The sequence below is a fragment of the Coptis chinensis genome, chromosome 6, assembly GCF_015680905.1.
Source record: "Coptis chinensis isolate HL-2020 chromosome 6, ASM1568090v1, whole genome shotgun sequence".
NCBI lineage: Eukaryota > Viridiplantae > Streptophyta > Magnoliopsida > Ranunculales > Ranunculaceae > Coptis > Coptis chinensis.
Window position 1 is genome coordinate 2,189,013 of NC_141461.1, and position 21,445 is coordinate 2,210,457.

General features: G+C 33.7%; 2 protein-coding genes across 2 annotated transcripts; both read left to right on the forward strand.

Annotated features, from left to right (window-relative positions):
• Positions 1 to 645: 645 nt before the first annotated feature.
• On the forward strand, positions 646 to 2,321 carry LOC147490655 (pathogen-related protein-like). The gene is made up of 4 exons (XM_086567060.1): positions 646 to 871; positions 1,027 to 1,159; positions 1,427 to 1,725; positions 1,887 to 2,321. Exons 1-4 carry the CDS (start codon positions 716 to 718, stop codon positions 2,034 to 2,036), a joined length of 738 nt encoding a protein of 245 aa, XP_086423186.1. The 5' UTR covers positions 646 to 715; the 3' UTR covers positions 2,037 to 2,321.
• Positions 2,322 to 18,310: 15,989 nt separating this feature from the next.
• On the forward strand, positions 18,311 to 20,086 carry LOC147490656 (pathogen-related protein-like). The gene is made up of 4 exons (XM_086565760.1): positions 18,311 to 18,635; positions 18,791 to 18,923; positions 19,193 to 19,491; positions 19,653 to 20,086. The coding sequence occupies exons 1-4, from the start codon at positions 18,480 to 18,482 to the stop codon at positions 19,800 to 19,802; spliced, it is 738 nt and encodes a 245-aa protein (XP_086421886.1). The 5' UTR covers positions 18,311 to 18,479; the 3' UTR covers positions 19,803 to 20,086.
• The last annotated feature ends 1,359 nt before the right edge of the window (positions 20,087 to 21,445 follow it).

Here is a 21,445-nt window from a genome sequence, read left to right on the forward strand (position 1 = left end):
TCTTTGGTGGTTTTTTACTTTTTACGATTTTGATTATTTTTTCTCGGTGAAGCGAAATGCTTTCAATATATAGATTCGTGGGTTTTTATTTTTTGGGCTTTTTTGTAGACTTAAATTTAAAAAAAAAACAAAAAACAAACAAACAAACAAAACCTGTAAGCCTATTAATCAGCATATTTTTTATACCGATTTTCCGATTAATCGCCGATTAAACAGAAGAAATCGGCCGTTTTATGGCACCCGGTCAGACCTCTAAATTTTTTCTTAATCAGCTTATACACCGATTAAGTTAGGATTAATAGGCGCTTAAACTGCACAATACAGACACAATTAGGGAAATAGCATAACAATATAACATAGATGACCAGATGCAAAGTCACACTTCAATACGGAATTTTACAGTGGATCTGGTATATTGGCACATGTCTTAAACGGATATACTAAAGACAATGTTTTATAAAACGAACTGGTAGTGTAAATCTCGAACCCCGGGAATAGTCAGGTATGCTAATATTATACGTTTATTTCACTTCAAATAAGGTTTATGGTCTGCACACGCATATATTTTTTGTGTGGAAATTGTACGTTCCTTGAAGCAGCCACATGAAGACGGATTTTAGAATTTTATCTATATAAACCTGCTCCTTTACTCTCTTCATGTAATCTCTTTCTTCTCTTGTTAATACAACTAGTCATTGGTATTAACTAGCTGATTATGGCTTCCGCAAAAGTATCTGAAGTGGTGGTAGAGGGATATGATAAGTACCGATCATATATATGGGGAGAGGGAGAAAAGAACACCGTTTGGAGGTTCGGTGCACCTCCAACCTATGATATTGTAAACAAGCTCTTTGAAGAAGGCAGGACCCAGGTAATTTGCTCAACAAATGAGTTACTCGACATAACCATGCACGGTTATTTCATTTCAATCTAAAGTTGTGAATAATTAGCTAAGCCAGTAGTTAGGTGGGCAACTGTTTTGTTGAGTTTTGAATTGAGCTTCACCATTTCCTTTGTTTGTTCTAGGAATGGGCAGTGGGAACTCTGGAGGAAAAAGTGCAACGACTGTTGAAGTCATGGGAAATGGAAATATTCCATAAAGTACGACCGCAAGACTTCAAAACCCTGAATCCTGAAACGTTCACATCCAGCATTAATGGTACATATCTTGCAAATCCTCGTGTGTACAATTTTTAGTTCTTGTTAAAATTAAGCTAGTATTGTGGCATTTCTAAATAAAGTCCACTGGCACGGTTCTAGCCCAAGGTAGTTAAGGACTTGAGGAATGTCAGTGAGCATGTCTGATGCCGCTGATGATGGCATTCGTGCCTAGTTGTACTCAAAATATGTAACTAGTGAAAGATAAAAAGAAAGTGATGTGCTCTTTATAAATTTTACGATGTAATATGTCGGTGATTTTGTGTAGGGAGGCCGGCCGCCAAGCTTGAAAATGTACTAGGTATTGGAGGGTACAATGCATTCTTGCAAACTACTCTGCCAGTGAATCTACGTGCATATGATCCAAGCCAAGAAACATCTGAATCATCTCAACTTGTATTCAGAGGCACATTCCCACGTGGATTTGCGATTGAAGTTCTTGAAGTTTATTCAGATGCTCCTGTAATTGTCTACAAATTTCGACACTGGGCTTACATGGAAGGTCCTTTCAAAGGTCATGCTCCCACTGGAGAGCTGGTAGAATTTTATGGAACTGCCATCTTCACGGTAACGCTATTTCCTTATCCTCTCTTTCAAGTCCTTATTATATCTCATCCTACTCATTTACAAATAAATATTCGACTCTTTATGTTCTGTAGTTTGAACACTAATATAACATTTTGAAGTGTACATATTCTTACTTTTAATTCTTTGGAATTCCTTGGCAGCTTGATGAATCCATGAAACTTGAGAAGGTTGAGATATTTTATGATCCAAGTGTCTTACTTGGGCAACTTCTGAAGGGTCCTCTTCTTGATGTTGGGGAGGCATCCATAACTAGTACAACTACTTCTGGTTGCCCCTTCTTAAGGTCCTAGATTCGGGATATGCCCATTCTGGCCCTGCTCATGTGTACTTGTCGTCCTCAAGTGGCCTGGAGAGAATTTGTAAGGCTGATGTTGTCGCCTAACAGAATAAATGCACTTTTTTCTCTCTTATTATTATTATTATTTTCATGTACAAGTCTCTGTTTAAGTTGTAATTTGCTTTGTTTCTACTGTTTTCTTGTGTCAATTCTTTTCGTGCACAAATGATACAGATAGAATCAGTGTTACTGTATTAACAATAAGAAACATAAATGCCAAAGTGCTATGCCTTCTCCATGTTTGATTTCACGTTAAGCAGTTTTGGTATATTACCTGGAGAACGTTCTGTTAGGAGATTTCACTAGAAAGTCACACCTCAACTTAGTTACTCTCTATCCCAAATGATTTCTTTTGGAGCTCACACCAAAAAAATCACCTATCCAAGAATTTGGTAGTTATCACAACAAACACGATAAAGCAATAAAGGCTACTACTTAATCCACAAGCAATCAATAGCAAGCAATAAGTATAAGAGCAAATGCAAAGAGACACAAAATTTAAGGTGGTTCGGTAAATGTTACATACGTCCACACAAGAGTCGAGTTTACTTTATAATAAAGATTAGAGAGTTTACAAGAGATAACTAGAATCAAGAAGAAGCCTCACTCAAACCCTAGTTCAATAGAGCTCCCACAATTCCAATGAAATAAATCACTCAAAAGTTATCTCAAAACCCTAATCTATTTCCTTTATATAGGTACACATAAAAAAATGTGAGAAAAATAGGCTTTGGGCTGAAATATTGACAAATCGTCGAAATTCCAAAAAGTTTCAGAACTTTAGCTTCAAACGACACCATTAGGTCGTTGGGAGGTAAAACCAGCAACATTACTTCCAAACGGTGCGCGTAGACCACTCAGTGCTTTTCCCAAACAACTTCGCCAAGTCGTTTGGCTCTCTTCCCACACGATGCCCACATGTTGTTCAAGCTATTTCCAGGAGCATCATTCTCAAACGACCATGGCAGGTCATAGAGGCTTCGTAACATCGACGCTTCAACGTCGACCAAGCTTGCTGGTGAGACACCGGAGCTTCGCTTGACGGTTTCACAACCACCCCCAACAATCTCTCACTTAGAACCTTCAAGATTCTACATGCACATCACATCTCAATTGTAACAACTCCATCCAATTTCATTTACCTAATAAAACACTCGGCTCATCCAACATGGTCTTCAAGCAAGAAGACCCACCGAAGTTGAACACAACTTTAACTTCTCAGTAGGCACGGTCTTGGTCAACATATTCGCCGGATTCTTACTCCCTTAGATATTCTCAAGTGCCAAGACCTCATCCTCTAACAAAGATCGGATAAAATGATATCGGAGACCAATGTGTTTGGTCCTAGAATGAAAAACAGAATTTTTAGCAAGATGTATAGCACTCTGACTGTCATTGTGTAACACATTTCTCTCTTGCTTCATCCCAAGCTTTTCCATCAATCCTTGTAACCAAATTATCTCCTTGCTTGCTTCTGTAACGGCCACAAACTCTGTTTCTGTGGTAGATCGACAAAGCAACAATCTCTTTTTGGTTTAATATTGCAGAAAACATTATAACCCTAGTAAACTCATTAATCTTAACTATAAAAGATTGAAAATTTTAACGTAGGTTTACTAATGTTTTAGGGATTATGATGTGGCAAATCTATAATTTCTAAAATCAGCTCTTCTCCTCCGTTCGGAATTCATCGGGTATGGATATTTATTCACCGTTTTATGTTAATAGTCAATACCAACTTGCACGCCAAAATCACAAAATATTGGCAAGATTAGCATTGGCTGGGGTCCAGATAATGGAGTCTCATCTCAGGGTTCTTTAGAGATGTTGCAAACTTGCAATTGATGAGCAAAAACTGATATAAACCTAAAAATAGTAGATCATTGAAGAAGAACATACTTCAACAAACCGAAACTATTGACTGTCCACCCTCACAAATGCAATCAATTAACTGATCATATTTCATGAAAAACATACTTCAAGAGGTCGAGTGACATTTTTGGAATTTTCAAAGGCCTACTTGTGGTGAGCACGCATTACCTTTTCTAGTCCTTTGCCATCTCTCTTGCGGCAGATAATAGGAAGTCGTGGGTTGCAAATGAGTGTTGTGGGAGGCTGGGAGCTATTTATATGCGGACAGAGCATATAGACTGCTTTTCATTCCAAAGTCTCGAACACAAAATCTTAAATCTTATTTCCAATGGGGCTGTTACAAAATTTTATTACGAAATGGACTGCATTTCATTCCAAGTCTCCAACACAAAATTAGTAGCCTCGTCTAGGCAAGTTGTTTTATTTTTAAGGGGTTTTTAGACGTACTTTTTTTATAATTTGGAATTTGACGTAATCTTTCACTCTAATTTTCTTTAGATATGCCCTCCACTTTAAAAGATGGGGTGGGTGAATGGGGTGGGGCATATCTAAAAAAATTTAGAGTAGGGGGTTATGTCTAATTCTCAATTATAAATAGGGTATTATTTTTAATCACGGCAAAAATTGTGTTTTCCCTAATCCGGATAACGAAAGGCATATTAGCACATATTAGCACGACATAACATAAGACACAATTTGGCAACCTACTAGCAAAAGTAGCAAGCTAAATTTATTGGGACGGAAAACGGAGACTAAACAGACCATCTCTTTTCCACTTCACAAGTATTAAATATAACAAAGACAACCAAGAGAAGAATTGAAGAAAACATATAGATTATGCACATATTTTACATTCCTTTTTGAATGTGTGTTTGTTCTGATTTTTCCATTTTGTTCAACATATGATATGAGGGTACAAAACTCTTTTGACAAACTGAAACATTAGGCAAGAAATTCTCGCTCTATGCCGTCTCAAATGTATCTGATTTCAAGTATTACATAACACTTTTACATGCGAGCACCCAAGTTTTTCATTAAATCTATCAAGAATCTCACTATTTAAATTAAACTATTCGAAATTTGCTGCATAATCAGCAAGGAATTCCCAGTTATTTTTCCACTCATCTTTCTTGAAACTTTACCAACCAACGTTAACTACTTCAAGTTGTTTGAATTTGATTAGTTGGAAACTTGGAATTGATGAATATCAGATTCTAAAAAATCTATTTGAAAAACAAAATTTCAATTTTTACAGAAAAAACACCCTAAATCAAAGAAAGTATGTTAAAGAGAGATTTTGAATAGATAGAATGGAAGAGAGAGAATTGGTCAGAAGCTATTGACGTCGTCAATCACCACCATCCGTAGGTAAAAAATAAAATAAAATAAAATAAAAAAGATTGTTTTGTTTAGTTTCCAGTTTCCGTTTCTCTTTCCTTGTTTTATTCCCTACATTTTTTTGCCCACGCATTCAATCCAACCAATCAAAATTGACTTGGTAATTTTTAGCTTTACTGGCCATGTGTGCCAAATTTATTTCCCGGACTGGAATTAACACTTATCGAATTGTACGGACCCAATCAGTAGGGGTATTGAAACACGGCACAATCGACTTTGGACGTTTTTTTTGTGCTGGGCCATGTGTTTTAGTTCTATCCTTGAAACATCTCTATTCTCGGGCAAGAAATTATCCCCTCCATGCTGAGTGGGAAATGTCTTTTTTTCGATTTTTCAACGATTCCTAAATTTCCCAGTCTTCCTCTCACTTATTTGTATAGAGTTGTGCAGTTTAAACGCTAATCGGGAGCAAGTCACTCCAAGAGCTTATAGCGATTAATCGGAATTAATTGCCTTAGTTAACATATCTATATCTTAATATTAAAGCTCCCACAAGGAGTATTTTTCGAGCTCTATTAAAATTCCATGCCATCTCTTATTAAAATGATAATTTCTCTCCTATTTGAAAAAAAATAGGAATTTCTCTTCTATTATAACAATAATTCTTCTCCTATTAAAACAAATTCTAACACTTTTAATTAAAGCGAAAATTCTTCTCCTGTTAAAATGAGAATTCCTCCCCTATTGAAAATTAAGCGAAAATCTAGCGTATCTAATTAAAACTAGAATCATTATTCTATTAAAACAAATCTCTATCCCAATTGAAAAAACGGGTTTTTAAAACTTTTAAAACAATTTGTTATAAAATTAAAACGGGTTAGCGACTAAAATGGTAGTCTCAATTTTCTAAAAAAATATAAATGTTTTCAAAAGAACCGGTGCGTATGCACGGGCCTACAAACTAGTAATACATATGTCACATATAAGTAAGTGATATCTACTATCTATATAGTAAAGCGCAGAAACTTTTAAAGGAAGATTTTCTCTTTTCTATGTGGCACTCTAATATGAGAGTTAGCTTTTTCTCTATCCTATGTGGCACTCTAATATGAAAGATAATATTTTCTAATAGCCTACAATCCCACGTACAACTTCTTTTGAGAGTTTGTGTGTATTTCTAATTCTTATATATTTTATCAAATAAAAAAAAAATGCTAAAAAATAGGTGATTTGTATAAGGTAATTTCCTATTACAAATTAAACATTTTTAGTGTTCCAATTCTTATATATTTAGTCAAATAAAAAAAATTGCTAAAAAAGAGGTGATTTGTAGAAATTAATTTCCTATTACAAATCATACAATTTTAGTGTCTATGATAAAACACTAACTTATTAATTAATAGAGAAATCAGAATATAGATACAACTGCATTAAACTAACCTCAAAAAATAATTAACGAAAAATCAAAATTTAGATGCAAATACATCAAACTAACATCAAAAAATAATTATCTGAAAATCGGAAACTTGATGCAAATGCATTGAGCTAACCCTCAAAGATTAAATTAACGGGAAATCAGAAACTGGATGCAACTGCATTGAACTAACATCAAAGAAAAATTATTTATAAATTGAAAACATAATGCAAATGTGTGGAACTAATCTTAAAACATAATTAACGGGAAATCGAAAACCGAATGCAATTGCACTAAACTAATCTAAAAAAATACATTGGATGCAAAACCTCAAGAAATAATTAATGAGAAATCGGAAACTGGTTGCAAATTCATTGAACTAACCTCAAATAATATTTAAAGGGAAATCAGAAACTGGATGCAAATGCAAGCATTAAATTAATCTTAAAAAGTAATTAATAGAAAAATCAATAATATGGATACAACTGCATTAAACTAACCTCAAAGAATAATTAACGGAAAATCAAAACTTGGATGCAAATACATCAAACTAACATAAAAAAATTTATTGTCGGAAAATCGGAAACTGGATGCAAATGCATTGAGCTAACCCCTCAAAGATTAAATTAACGGAAAATCGGAAACTGGATTCAACTGTATTGAACTAACCTCAAAGAAAAATTAATTATAAATTGAAAACATAATGCAAATGCGTGAAACTAATCTTAAAAAATAATTAATGGGAAATCGAAAACCGGATGCAACTGCACTTAACTAATCTCAAAAAATAAACTGGATGCAAAACTTCAAGAAATAATTAACGGGAAATTGAAAACTGGATGCAAACTCATTGAACTAAGCTCAAACAATAATTAACGAAAAATCAGAAACTAGATGCAAATGCAACTTTATCAAATAATAAACAAGAAATAGGAAACTGGATGCAAATGCAGAACTATTATATATTAATATTATATTGATCACTCAACCAAATTTCTTATAACGTGAAAACCTCACTCTCCATTAAAAATAAAACTCACCTTTGATAAAACCTTTCAACTTCATTTTGTTGTTTAATAATTGAAGTTTAAAATATTTATCATTATTGTTTTGCCATTATTTTTTTTTTCCATTTTCTATAATATATTTTGTGATGTTATTTTTTGTATAATTGTTTTTAACTATGTTTTGAGGTCGTGTTAAGAATATATTCAAAACAAGTCGGTGCTTTATCATAGACACTAAAATTGTATGATTTGTAATAGGGAATTAGTTTCTACAAATCACATATTTTTTAGTAATTTTTTTTATTTGATCAAATATATAAGAATTGGATCACTAAAAGTGTTTAATTCGTAATAGGAAATTACCTTTTACAAATCACCTATTTTTTAGCAGTTTTTTTTTTATTTGATCAATTATATAAGAATTGGAAATACACTCAAACTCTCTAAATATAAAAATTAGAAATACACTCAAACTCTCCAAAGAGGTTCTATTAGAGTGCCACATAGGAGAGAGAAAATCCTCAAAGATTAAATTAATGGGAAATCGGAAACTGGATGCAACTGCATTGAACTAACCTCAAAGAAAAATTAAATTATAAATTGGAAACATAATGCAAATGTGTGGAACTAATCTTAAAACATAATTAACGGGAAATCAAAAACTGAATGCAATTGCACTAAACTAATCTAAAAAAATACATTGGATGCAAAACCTCAAGAAATAATTAATGAGAAATCGGAAACTGGTTGCAAATTCATTGAACTAACCTCAAATAATATTTAAAGGGAAATCAGAAACTGGATGCAAATGCAAGCATTAAATTAATCTTAAAAAGTAATTAATAGAAAATCAGAATATGGATACAACTGCATTAAACTAACCTCAAAGAATAATTAACGGAAAATCAAAACTTGGATGCAAATACATCAAACTAACATAAAAAATTTATTGTCGGAAAATCGGAAACTGGATGCAAATGCATTGAGCTAACCCCTCAAAGATTAAATTAACGGAAAATCGGAAACTGGATTCAACTGTATTGAACTAACCTCAAAGAAAAATTAATTATAAATTGAAAACATAATGCAAATGCGTGGAACTAACCTCAAAGATTAAATTAACGGAAAATCGGAAACTGGATTCAACTGTATTGAACTAACCTCAAAGAAAAATTAATTATAAATTGAAAACATAATGCAAATGCGTGGAACTAATCTTAAAAAATAATTAATTGGAAATCGAAAACCGGATGCAACTGCACTTAACTAATCTCAAAAAATAAACTGGATGCAAAACCTCAAGAAATAATTAACGGGAAATTGAAAACTGGATGCAAACTCATTGAACTAAGCTCAAACAATAATTAACGAAAAATCAGAAACTAGATGCAAATGCAACTTTATCAAATAATAAACAAGAAATAGGAAACTGGATGCAAATGCAGAACTATTATATATTAATATTATATTGATCACTCAACCAAATTTCTTATAACGTGAAAACCTCACTCTCCATTAAAAATAAAACTCACCTTTGATAAAACCTTTCAACTTCATTTTGTTGTTTAATAATTGAAGTTTAAAATATTTATCATTATTGTTTTGCCATTATTTTTTTTTTCCATTTTCTATAATATATTTTGTGATGTTATTTTTTGTATAATTGTTTTTAACTATGTTTTGAGGTCGTGTTAAGAATATATTCAAAACAAGTCGGTGCTTTATCATAGACACTAAAATTGTATGATTTGTAATAGGGAATTAGTTTCTACAAATCACATATTTTTTAGTAATTTTTTTTATTTGATCAAATATATAAGAATTGGAACACTAAAAGTGTTTAATTCGTAATAGGAAATTACCTTTTACAAATCACATATTTTTTAGCAGTTTTTTTTTTTTATTTGATCAATTATATAAGAATTGGAAATACACTCAAACTCTCTAAATATAAAAATTAGAAATACACTCAAACTCTCCAAAGAGGTTCTATTAGAGTGCCACATAGGAGAGAGAAAATCCTCAAAGATTAAATTAATGGGAAATCGGAAACTGGATGCAACTGCATTGAACTAACCTCAAAGAAAAATTAAATTATAAATTGGAAACATAATGCAAATGTGTGGAACTAATCTTAAAACATAATTAACGGGAAATCGAAAACCAAATGCAACTGCACTAACTAATCTAAAAAAATACATTGGATGCAAAACCTCAAGAAATAATTAATGGGAAATCGGAAACTGGTTGCAAATTCATTGAACTAACCTCAAATAATATTTAACGGGAAATTAGAAACTGGATGCAAATGCAAGCATTAAATTAATCTTAAAAAGTAATTAATAGAAAATCGGAATATAGATACAACTGCATTAAACTAACCTCACAGAATAATTAACGGAAAATCAATACTTGGATGCAAATACATCAAACTAACATAAAAAATTTATTGTCGGAAAATCGGAAACTGGATGCAAATGCATTGAGCTAACCCTCAAAGATTAAATTAACGGGAAGTCAGAAACTGGATTCAACTGCATTGAACTAACCTTAAAGAAAAATTAATTATAAATTGAAAACATAATGCAAATGCGTGGAACTAATCTTAAAAAATAATTAACGGGAAATCGGAAACCGGATGTAACTGCACTTAACTAATCTCAAAAAAAATAAACTGGATGCAAAACCTCAAGAAATAATTAACGGAAAATCAAAAACTGGATGCAAACTCATTGAACTAAGCTCAAACAATAATTAACGAAAAATCAGAAACTAGATGCAAATGCAACTTTATCAAATAATAAACAAGAAATAGGAAACTGGATGCAAATACATTAAACTAATCTCACATAATAATTAACATGAAATCAGAAACTGGATGCAAATGCATTGAACTGACCTCAAAGAATAATTAACAGGAAATTGGAAATTGGATGCAAATATATTGAACTAACCGAAAAAGAATAATTAACAAGAAATCAGAAACTATATACCACTGCATTGAACTGATCTCAAAAAATAAATAACGGGAATTGGAAATTGGATGCAACTGCAGTGAACTAACCTTAAAATATAAATACTGGAAAATCAGAAACTGGATACAAATGCATTGAGCTAACCTCAAAATATAGTTGGGTTATATGTTGTGGGAATGTCTCGATAAGTATAGTTTTGCATTTAAAATGTTGTTTATCTTATCCCTTTCCGTATGATTGGGAACTCCTTACTATTCAAGTAACTTCAATATATATGAGCTTCGCCTTATTAGGCAATCTCACAAAACTTCAATCAAATTTCTATTATTAAACAACAAAATGAAGTTGAAGGGTTTTATCAAAGGTGAGTTTTTTTTTTAATAGAGAGTGAGGTTTTCACGTTATAAGAACTTTGGTTGAGTGATCAATATAATATTAATATATAATAGTTCTGCATATTTGCAAATATTTTTCAGAATAATTAATATGACAACACCCGTTCGTAGATAATCTTTGAAGATTCCACATAGTGAGTCATGCATAATTTTAAAAATAATTAACAGAAAATTAGGAACTAGATAATCTTTGATGATCCCACATAGTAAATTAAACATAATTTACTTTTTATGTCATGTTTGCAAGGACACTATAGATGGATTAGTAGAAGTTGGTATTGCACACCACATTGGATAATTATAAGAAAATCAGAAACTGGATTCAAATACATAACTGAGTTCAAAGAGTAATTAACTGGGAAATCAGAAACTTTATGCAAATTGCATTAAACTAACGACAGAGAATAACTAACGGGAAATTAGAAATTAGATGTAAGTCTTTGAAAAATATTTAAGAGAAAATCAGAAACAGTATGCAAATACATAAAAAAACCTTAAATAATAATTAATGGAAAACCGGAAACTGGATGCAAATGCATTGAACTTAACTCAAAAAATAATTAACAGAAAATATAAAACTGAATGCAACTGCATTGAACTAACCTCACAGAATAATTAGTGGGAAATCAGAAGCTAAATGCAAATGCATTGAAATAACCTCAAAGAATAGTTAATGGGAAATCAGAAACCGGATATAATTGTATCAAACTAACCTCAAAGCATAAATAATCAGAAACTAGATACAGATGTATTGAACTAACATTAAAGAGTTATTAATGGGAAATTGGAAATTGGATCCAAATGCAATGAACTAATCTCAAAGACTAATTAATGAAACATTGAAAAATAGATGAAACTGCACTGAACTAACCTAAATGAATAATTAACGAGAAATTATAAATTTGATATAACTGCATTGAACTAACCTCAAAAAATAATTAACAGGAAATCGGAAACTTGATGCAAATGCATTGAACTAACCTCAAAGAACAATTAACATAAAATCGGAAATTGGATGCAACTGCATTGAACTAACCTTAAAGAATAATTAACGGAAAACCAAAACCTGGATGCAACTGCATTAAACTAAAATCAGATATTAACTAACGGTAAATCAGAAATTGGATGCAAATGCATTGAAATAACCTAAAAAAATAGTTAACTAAAAATCGGAAATCGGATTTAACTACATCGCACTAACCTCAAAGCATAAATGTCCACTTTTTTTAGCCTTCTCACATGAGTAATTACGAGTAATTAGGAACCCAAAGCGAAAGTGAGTTTATAAAAACACTCTTACATGTATGCAAACTGTATAGAAATAGTAAACTATCAAACTAACCTAGAAAAACAATTAACGGGAAATCAGAAACTGGATGCAAATGTATTGAACTAATCTCAAAGAGTAATTAACGGGAGATTGGAACCTGGATGCAAATGTGATGAACTAATCTCAAAGACTAATTAACGAAACATCGAAAACTGGATGCAACTATACTATTGAATTAACCTTAATGAATAACTAACGGGAAATAATCAAACAACACTCAAGTGAAGCTAAGAGGGGGGATGCCGCAACATGGTGTGGCCTCTCTAGTTCTAGTGAGAGAAACCTTATACCCTTTCCATTTCTAGTAATCTTTTATCATAGGCTATAAGAGTTCCTACAAAAAAAGCTCCCTTTTTAGGCAAACTTCCCAAGCTTGACCACCATTGACTTACAACTTTACTTCTCTGGCCAGCCTCTTTTTGAAGATCTCTGATAAGATCCCAAAACTGTAGTTTTAACCCTGTAACAGTCATACTTTTAGACCAATTATGTGAGTAATAATTAAGAGTTAATACTGATTACGTGTTTTTATGCATTTCAGGCTTCAAAGTCCATTATGTACAGAAATGTGTCACTTTAGCGAGATAAAGGAGCAAAGCTCGGTTGCTAAGGAGTTCTATGAATAAAGGCCAAGATTGAAGAAGACAAAGCCTTTCTAAAGCCCGGTCATAAGCTGAAAAGTCGACGTAAAACGTAAACAGACACAAAAGTCGTGAGAACCGAAGGTCGTATCTTTGGACTCAGACCTCAGAATTGGGCCTACCTTATGTCAAAACGATCGGCTCGGAAAGAGCTTTCCAATAGTCTAAGCCTTGACCCAATCAGAGGAGCAAAAGTGGACGAAAAGTCTATTGAAGCCAACTGCAGCTGAAGAGGCCTTTTTGGACTGAAAGAATTGGGTTTTGGGCCTGATTCTCTGGCCCAAAACATGGCTCCAAGCCCATGCACAATTTTTGGATCTGAAAGTATAAAAACCAAAGCTTAGCTCTTTGTTAATGGTAGATAGTTAGACCTAGATTAGATTTAGATTAGTTAGCCTCCATTAATGAGTTTTAGAACTTAGTTTTAGAATTTCATTTCTTATTTTAGATTAATTTCTTGAATCATTGAATATCATTCATTAGATAAATAAAATAGTTATTATTCTTGTCATTTCGATTTTTGTTATTTCAATCTATTAGATCTAGTTTTAATTATTGTTGGTTACCATTTCTTAGTTGTTAATTAGAATTTAATTATTGTTTAATTTATAAGATTAGTAAATTGTGAATCTTGATATTATGTTTAGTTTAGATTCATATGGAAATGATTGCGGAATGATTCAAGGCTAAAACCTCCATTAGAGGGGTTGATGAAGTTTTGATGAAAACTTAGTGGTATAGTGTAGAAGCATTGTAGAATCTATTCCAGTCTAGAAGGTCGTGATTCGTCATGAGAATGGGTGGACGACCTCACATGCTAGTTAGTATTTGATAGAAATGCCATGAACACTAGGGATTAGAACTCGAAATTCTTGCCGTAAGAACGTAAGAATCGAGATACAAGAATCTATGCTAGGTTATTAAGTTGGATTCGAGGTGGATTCAATTCCCCTCTAATCATTTATCTAGATTCAAAAACAATCATATTTCCATAGCATTCGTAGTTTAAATTCAACGTAATCAATTTCATATTATATCGTAGTATAACACTCTTCGTAAGGCTCTCATTAGACTTAAGACTGATAAATTAGATTAGAAAACACTCCATGCTAGAGAACTAGGAGTGAAACAAATTTGTTACTCCACTCTATTTCGATAGAATTGAGAGTAGAAACTTTGATAAATATAGACACGTAAATAGTTTTAGTTTACTTACGTTTATCGTTCATTTCGTAGGTAGACTATCATTTTTATGTTTTATCAATCTCTCCTCTAAGAATTGATCTATACTCTACCACTATGGAAAACCCACTAGCTTCGGTCAATGATTTCCCCCCCCCCCCCCTTACCAGCAACATCTCTAACTGTTGCTTGTAATGTTACTCCTCAAAATGCTAACTTGGCCTCTCCTTCAGCTCAAGTTAGTACTACTGCTGCTAATTCTTCATGGAGCTCTCTCTTTAAAGCGAGTCGCTCTGACAACTCTGCTGCACTAAAGAAGGTGAATGTCAACATAGTTGACGGTGTTGCAACAATCCCATCTGAGCTTATCAACAAGGGTATATATGAGTGGAGCAACTACGTGGTGGGGTTCTTCTTAGGAAGGAGGCTGCCTTACCCACTAGTGTGAGATTTCGTGCAAAAAAACTGGAAACTCAAAGGTGGGTACTCCATCTCTACTGACAAAGATTTATTTTACTTCAAGTTTAGTTTAGTGGAAGACATGAGGCAAATCTTAGAAGCAGACCCAATCTATATCACTGGGAAGCTTTTTGTCATTTGGCAGTGGACACCGGAGGTGGCAACTCAGAAATCTTCTATCAAAACACTGCCAGTTTGGGTAAAACTGATGAACCTACCCAAACAACTATGTACAGATGATGGACTCGACTATGTAGCAAGTCTAATAGGAAACCCTAAGTGTATGGACCAGGCCACTAAGCTAAGGCAAAGGCTTAACTTTGCAAAGTTTTGTGTTGAGGTTCCAGTTGATCATGAGTACAAGAAATCAGTTAGGATCAAGATGAATGAAAAGGAGATGGACATAGACCTTGAATATCCATGGATTCCGTTGCCGCTTTCAACTTGCAAAAATTTGGGCACAAAGCGATCGTCAGTTGTACATCAAACACTAAAACTGTATGGGTAGTGAAAGAGACCGGTGACAAAACAGAAAAGAGCAAATAGTGAATGTACAAACCAAGAAGTAGGTGAATTAATGTGGTGGAAAATAACACTACAATTTCGGGACTCGATGTAATTTCTATATCTCCGCCTACAGAGCAACCTAGTAAGCCAATTGTGCGAGAATGTAAATCCCTTCCAAATGATTGAGCAAGAAGAGCGAGGAGGAATTAAGTACACTGCACAAATCAAGCTGTCAACATCAACATCACAAGTGATGTAAGAGGTGGCACTTCCGCAAGAGGAAGTTTTAGAGGTGGCTCTCGCTACTAAAGGTGGAACATCATCTAGAGGGTGGCCTAACTGTTAGTATGGTGCTTCTAACAGGAGACTCAACTGGTAAGGTAGTAGCATATGAGAAAGACCCTATAAATGTCTTGGCGGTTGGGACTCAAGAGATGAACACTTTGGAGTTAGCTAATGCGGCGAAGGAGAATTAGAAGATGACCTCCTTGAATCGAACACCTAATTATTTGTAGATCATGTTCCTAAGAGTACATCGGGGTATACAACCCAGTCCTAAGGATCAAAACGAATGGAGTGTTGTAATCCAAAAAAGAGCAAAAAGAATACAAGAGCTGGGAAAAGTAGAGCCCACTCTTGCAATGATGAAAAAGGTAAAGTCAATAGTTAAAAACAAAAAGATGAGGAATCTTGAGGACTACACCAAAGAATTTTGGGATGACACTCTAGGACTCACTTATGTGTGTGTTATTTTATGAGGGTTTCTTTCGTGACTATGAGAGCCTTGAGAGACTCATCTTAGGAAGGATCATCCAAAGATAGTGAAGCAATTAATGGCCAAAAAGTAAGAGAATGAGATAGCATTGCTTGCTATCACTTCATTCTTGATCGAGGACCCATTGTGATATGTCTAGCTAGTGAGTAATCTCATCTTTGTCAAGTTTGTTGCGTGTTGCATTTTGATTTTGTAAGGCTTTGTGTGCTTCCCTAATGATCTAACTCTTAGGGAGGCTTTGTAAGGTTCAATGTTCAATAAACACAGGTGGGGGTCTGCCTTAACCCCATAACCATTTCAAAAAAAAAAAAACTACGGGAAATCATAAAGTTAATGCAATTGCATTGAACTAACCTCAAATAATAATTAACTGGAAATCAGAAACTTAATGCAAGTGCATTGAACTAACCTCAAAGAATAATTAATGAGAAATTAAAAACTGGATGCAATGTACGACATTAAACTAACCTCAAAGAATAATTAATGGAAAATCAGAAAATTGATGCAAATGTATTGAACTAATAACCCCAAAACATATTTGTATTATATGTACGGGGAATAAATGTCTCGACAAATATAGTTTTGCATTTTAAATATTGTTTATTATAATTCTTTTATTATGATTGAAAATGTCTTGCTATTCAAGTAGCTTCAATATTATCTTCGCCACATTGGGCATTCTCACAAAACTTCAATCAAATTTCTATTATTAAACCTAACAATAAAAAGAAGTCGATGAGTTTTATCAATGTTTGGTGCTTCCTTTTTATAGAGAGTGGTGCAAAAAATTTAAATGAGTAATTAATATAATTTTCATATCTCATAGCTATGCATAGTTGCTAATATTTTTTTAGAATAATTTAATATAATGGCACCCGTTCGTAGGACACGTTCATGTCATAAATCTTTTCAAGTGTGAGTAGTGTATTCTTTGAGGATATGTAAACAATCAATTTGTTTAAGTGATTTGTATACATTAGTACGTAAGCCGAACGATGATGATTTACCGCTAAATCACCATAAATCTAATAAACTATTATACAAGCTAGATCGAGTTTAAGATAATTTCATTTGAAAATTACGGATTAATATTCTAAACCACAAAGTGAATAGGCTATCTCAATTTGATCCCTTAGTTTCCAAGTACTTATACACCATAATCGCTGCTCATTAACGTATTTTGATTTATTTTCAATAAAAATATATTATGATTCTAAAATTTGCCACTAAATCACCATAAATCTAAGAAAACTATTATATAAGCTAGATCGAGTTTAAGATAATTCTATTTGAAAATTATGGATTAATATTCTAAACCACAAAGTAAATAGGCTATCTCAATTTGATCATTTAGTTTCCAAGTACTTATGCACCATAATCGCTGCCCATTAACGTATTTCGATTTATTTTCAATAAAAATATATTTTGATTAAAAAATTTGCTGCTAAATCACCATAAATCTAAGAAAACTATTATACAAGCTAGATCGAGTTTAAGATAATTTTATTTGAAAATTACGGATTAATATCCTAAACCACAAAGTGAAGAGGCTATTTCAATTTAATATATTAGTTTCTAAGTACTTATGCACCATAATCGCTGGTCATTAACGTATTTTGGTTTATTTTCAATAAAAATATATTCTGATTCGAAAATTTGTGTGAGACATTTTGTAAAGCCTTTTCAACACACAAAATATTTAATAGATCCCTGGCGTATGCTCGGGTCCAAAATCTAGTAACAATCTAAAACAAAATAAATTAAAAAAACTACAAGTCTGACTGGTGGAGTGCTAGCTGGCCTAAGAGTTTTCTTTGGTGGTTTTTTACTTTTTACGGTTTTGATTATTTTTCCACGGTGAAGCGAAACACTTTCAATATATAGATTCGTGGGTTTTTATTTTTTGGGCTTTTTTGTGGACTTAAATTTTTAAAAAAAAAACAAACAAAACCTGTAAACCTATTAATCGGCATTTTTTTTATACCGATTAATCGCCGATTAAAGAGAAGAAATCGCCCGTTTTATGGCACCCGTTCAGACCTCTAAATTTTTTCTTAATCAGCTTATACTCCGGTTAAGTTACGATTAATAGGCGCTTAAACTGCACAGTACAGAGACAATTAGGGAAATAGCATAACAATATAACATAGATGACCAGATGCAAAGTCACACTTCAATACGGAATTGTACAGTGGATCTGGTATATTGGCACATGTCTTAAACGGATATATTAAAGACAATGTTTTATAAAACGAACTGGTAATGTAAATCTCGAACCGGGAATAGTCAGCTATGCTAATATTATACGTTTATTTCACTTCAAATAAGGTTTATGGTCTGCACACGCATATATTTTGTGTGGAAATTGTACGTTCCTTGAAGCAGCCACGTGAAGACGGATTTTATAATTTTATCTATATAAACCTGCTCCTTTACTCTCTTCATGTCATCTCTTTCTTCTCTTGTTACGACAACTAGTCATTGGTATTAACTAGCTGATTATGGCTTCCGAAAAAGTATCTGAAGTGGTGGTAGAGGGATATGATAAGTACCGATCATATATATGGGGAGAGGGAGAAAAGAACACCGTTTGGAGGTTCGGTGCACCTCCAACCTATGATATTGTAAACAAGCTCTTTGAAGAAGGCAGGACCCAGGTAATTTGCTCAACAAATGAGTTACTTGACATAACCATGCACGGTTATTTTATTTCAATCTAAAGTTGTGAATAATTAGCTAAGCCAGGAGTTAGGTGGGCAACTGTTTTGTTGAGTTTTGAATTGAGCTTCACCATTTCCTTTGTTTGTTCTAGGAATGGGCAGTGGGAACTCTGGAGGAAAAAGTGCAACGACTGTTGAAGTCATGGGAAATGGAAATATTCCATAAAGTACGACCGCAAGACTTCAAAACCCTGAATCCTGAAACGTTCACATCCAGCATTAATGGTACATATCTTGCAAATCCTCGTGTGTGTACAATTTTTAGTTCTTGTTAAAATTAAGCTAGTATTGTGGCATTTCTAAATAAAGTCCACTGGCACGGTTCTAGCCCAAGGTAGTTAAGGACTTGAGGAATGTCAGTGAGCATGTCTGATGCCGCTGATGATGGCATTCGTGCCTAGTTGTACTCAAAATATGTAACTAGTGAAAGATAAAAAGAAAGTGATGTGCTCTTTATAAATTTTACGATGTAATATGTCGGTGATTTTGTGTAGGGAGGCCGGCTGCCAAGCTTGAAAATGTACTAGGTATTGGAGGGTACAATGCATTCTTGCAAACTACTCTGCCAGTGAATCTACGTGCATATGATCCAAGCCAAGAAACATCTGAATCATCTCAACTTGTATTCAGAGGCACATTCCCACGTGGATTTGCGATTGAAGTTCTTGAAGTTTATTCAGATGCTCCTGTAATTGTCTACAAATTTCGACACTGGGCTTACATGGAAGGTCCTTTCAAAGGTCATGCTCCCACTGGAGAGCTGGTAGAATTTTATGGAACTGCCATCTTCACGGTAACGCTATTTCCTTATCTTCTCTTTCAAGTCCTTATTATATCTCATCCTACTCATTTACAAATAAATATTCGACTCTTTATGTTCTGTAGTTTGAACACTAATATAACATTTTGAAGTGTACATATTCTTACTTTTAATTCTTTGGAATTCCTTGGCAGCTTGATGAATCCATGAAACTTGAGAAGGTTGAGATATTTTATGATCCAAATGTCTTACTTGGGCAACTTCTGAAGGGTCCTCTTCTTGATGTTGGGGAGGCATCCATAACTAGTACAACTACTTCTGGTTGCCCCTTCTTAAGGTCCTAGATTCGGGATATGCCCATTCTGGCCCTGGTCATGTGTACTTGTCGTCCTCAAGTGGCCTGGAGAGAATTTGTAAGGCTGATGTTTTCGCCTATCAGAATAAATGTACTTTTTTCTCTCTTATTATTATTATTTTTTCATGTACATGTCTCTGTTTAAGTTGTAATTTGCTCTGTTTCTATTGTTTTCTTGTGTCAATTCTTTTTGTGCACAAATGATACAGATAGAATCAGTGTTACTGTATTAACAATAAGAAACATAAATGCCAAAGTGCTCTGCGTTCCCCATGTTTGATTTCACGTTAAGCAGTTTTCGTATATTATCTTGAGAACGTTCTACTTGATTCTCAAATGGGCTGGGCCGGGCCAGCCCGGCCCTCAAATAATGAAGTCCTCATGTTTTGAGGGCCGGGCCAGCCCTATCCTCATTTACTTCGAGGGCTGGGTCAGGTCGGGCCAATGCTTAAATCTCGGTTTTTTACCCCTCAACCCTCCTCGAGAGGGCTTGAAGGGCAGGCTTGAGAGGCCAAACGTGAGGGGCGGATACTATGTTATATATTTGATTTACAAAATAAATTTAGAAACATTAGTTAAAAATGATAAAATCGAATGCACTTCACAATTAAACCTTCAAACTACTAAAAAAACTTGTTAAAGTTGTATTAGTAAATTAAGATCAATTAAATTCATTTCATAAAATATTATAATGAAATTATAAGGTTGGCAAACTTAATAGATAAACGTTTTTTTAAGTGATTTTTAATATATTAATGTTAAAATGAAATATATTATAAAAATTTTTATTAAAATATATGTAATAAATGTTGAGGGCCTAATGAGGGCCGGGCTTAAGGGAGGGCTTAAGTTTCGAAGTCTAAGCCCTTACCCTCTCCTCAAAGGCTTGAGGGACGGGCCGGTCGCCCAAATCACCTAATGTGTGAGGGCCTCATTTTGAGGGCTTTTTCTGCCCATGGGCCGGGTCGGGGCGGGCGGGCTAAGGGTTTGAGGGCCATTTTTACACCGATGACCATGCATGCTTTTCATTGTTGTAATATGTTGGAATATGTTGGAAGAAGCTTCACTACTCACTAGTTTGTGCAAAAATACTTGATACATTTTTTGAATAAGATTTGGGGTCAAGGCAGACTCCTTAGTGTTGGGGATTATACTAATACCAATCGATTCCCCCACTACACAGATAACTTGTATATGGACACACTTCAACTCCAGACAAATTCTAAATATCACAAACTACCTATACTAACATGCCCAACTCGCTAAACAACTATCAACAACAAATAATAATGTAAAGCAGTAAAAGCAAACCACAACACAAAGATTTACCGTGGTTCGGCCAATGATGCCTACTTCCACAAGAACCAGTTCTTAATAAAGTGGGAAGGAAGATTACAATATCTCCTTTCAGTCTCTCACCTTACTAGATCACTCTTATCTCTTTACAGGGTTGTATCTCTGTAAAAGTTATCTCTCAATCTTGATAGCTTTCAAGATTGGGTTTCTTTCTCTTTGTTTTAGTCTGGAACTCTGGATTACAATCCTTCTGACTTGGTTGGTTAGGTTTTCCAAAACCTTGATTTTGGTTTTATCTCCAAAAAACCAAATTTCGTGGTTATTGTAGCGAAGCCC

Bases quoted from the DNA above. Each gene is read 5' to 3' on its own strand.
- LOC147490655 (XM_086567060.1), top strand. From the start codon at position 716: ATGGCTTCCGCAAAAGTATCTGAAGTGGTGGTAGAGGGATATGATAAG. The intron at 872-1,026 runs GTAATTTGCTCA...TGTTTGTTCTAG, and splicing joins TTGAAGAAGGCAGGACCCAG to GAATGGGCAGTGGGAACTCT. The intron at 1,726-1,886 runs GTAACGCTATTT...ATTCCTTGGCAG, and splicing joins ATGGAACTGCCATCTTCACG to CTTGATGAATCCATGAAACT.
- LOC147490656 (XM_086565760.1), top strand. From the start codon at position 18,480: ATGGCTTCCGAAAAAGTATCTGAAGTGGTGGTAGAGGGATATGATAAG. The intron at 18,924-19,192 runs GTACATATCTTG...GATTTTGTGTAG, and splicing joins GTTCACATCCAGCATTAATG to GGAGGCCGGCTGCCAAGCTT. The intron at 19,492-19,652 runs GTAACGCTATTT...ATTCCTTGGCAG, and splicing joins ATGGAACTGCCATCTTCACG to CTTGATGAATCCATGAAACT.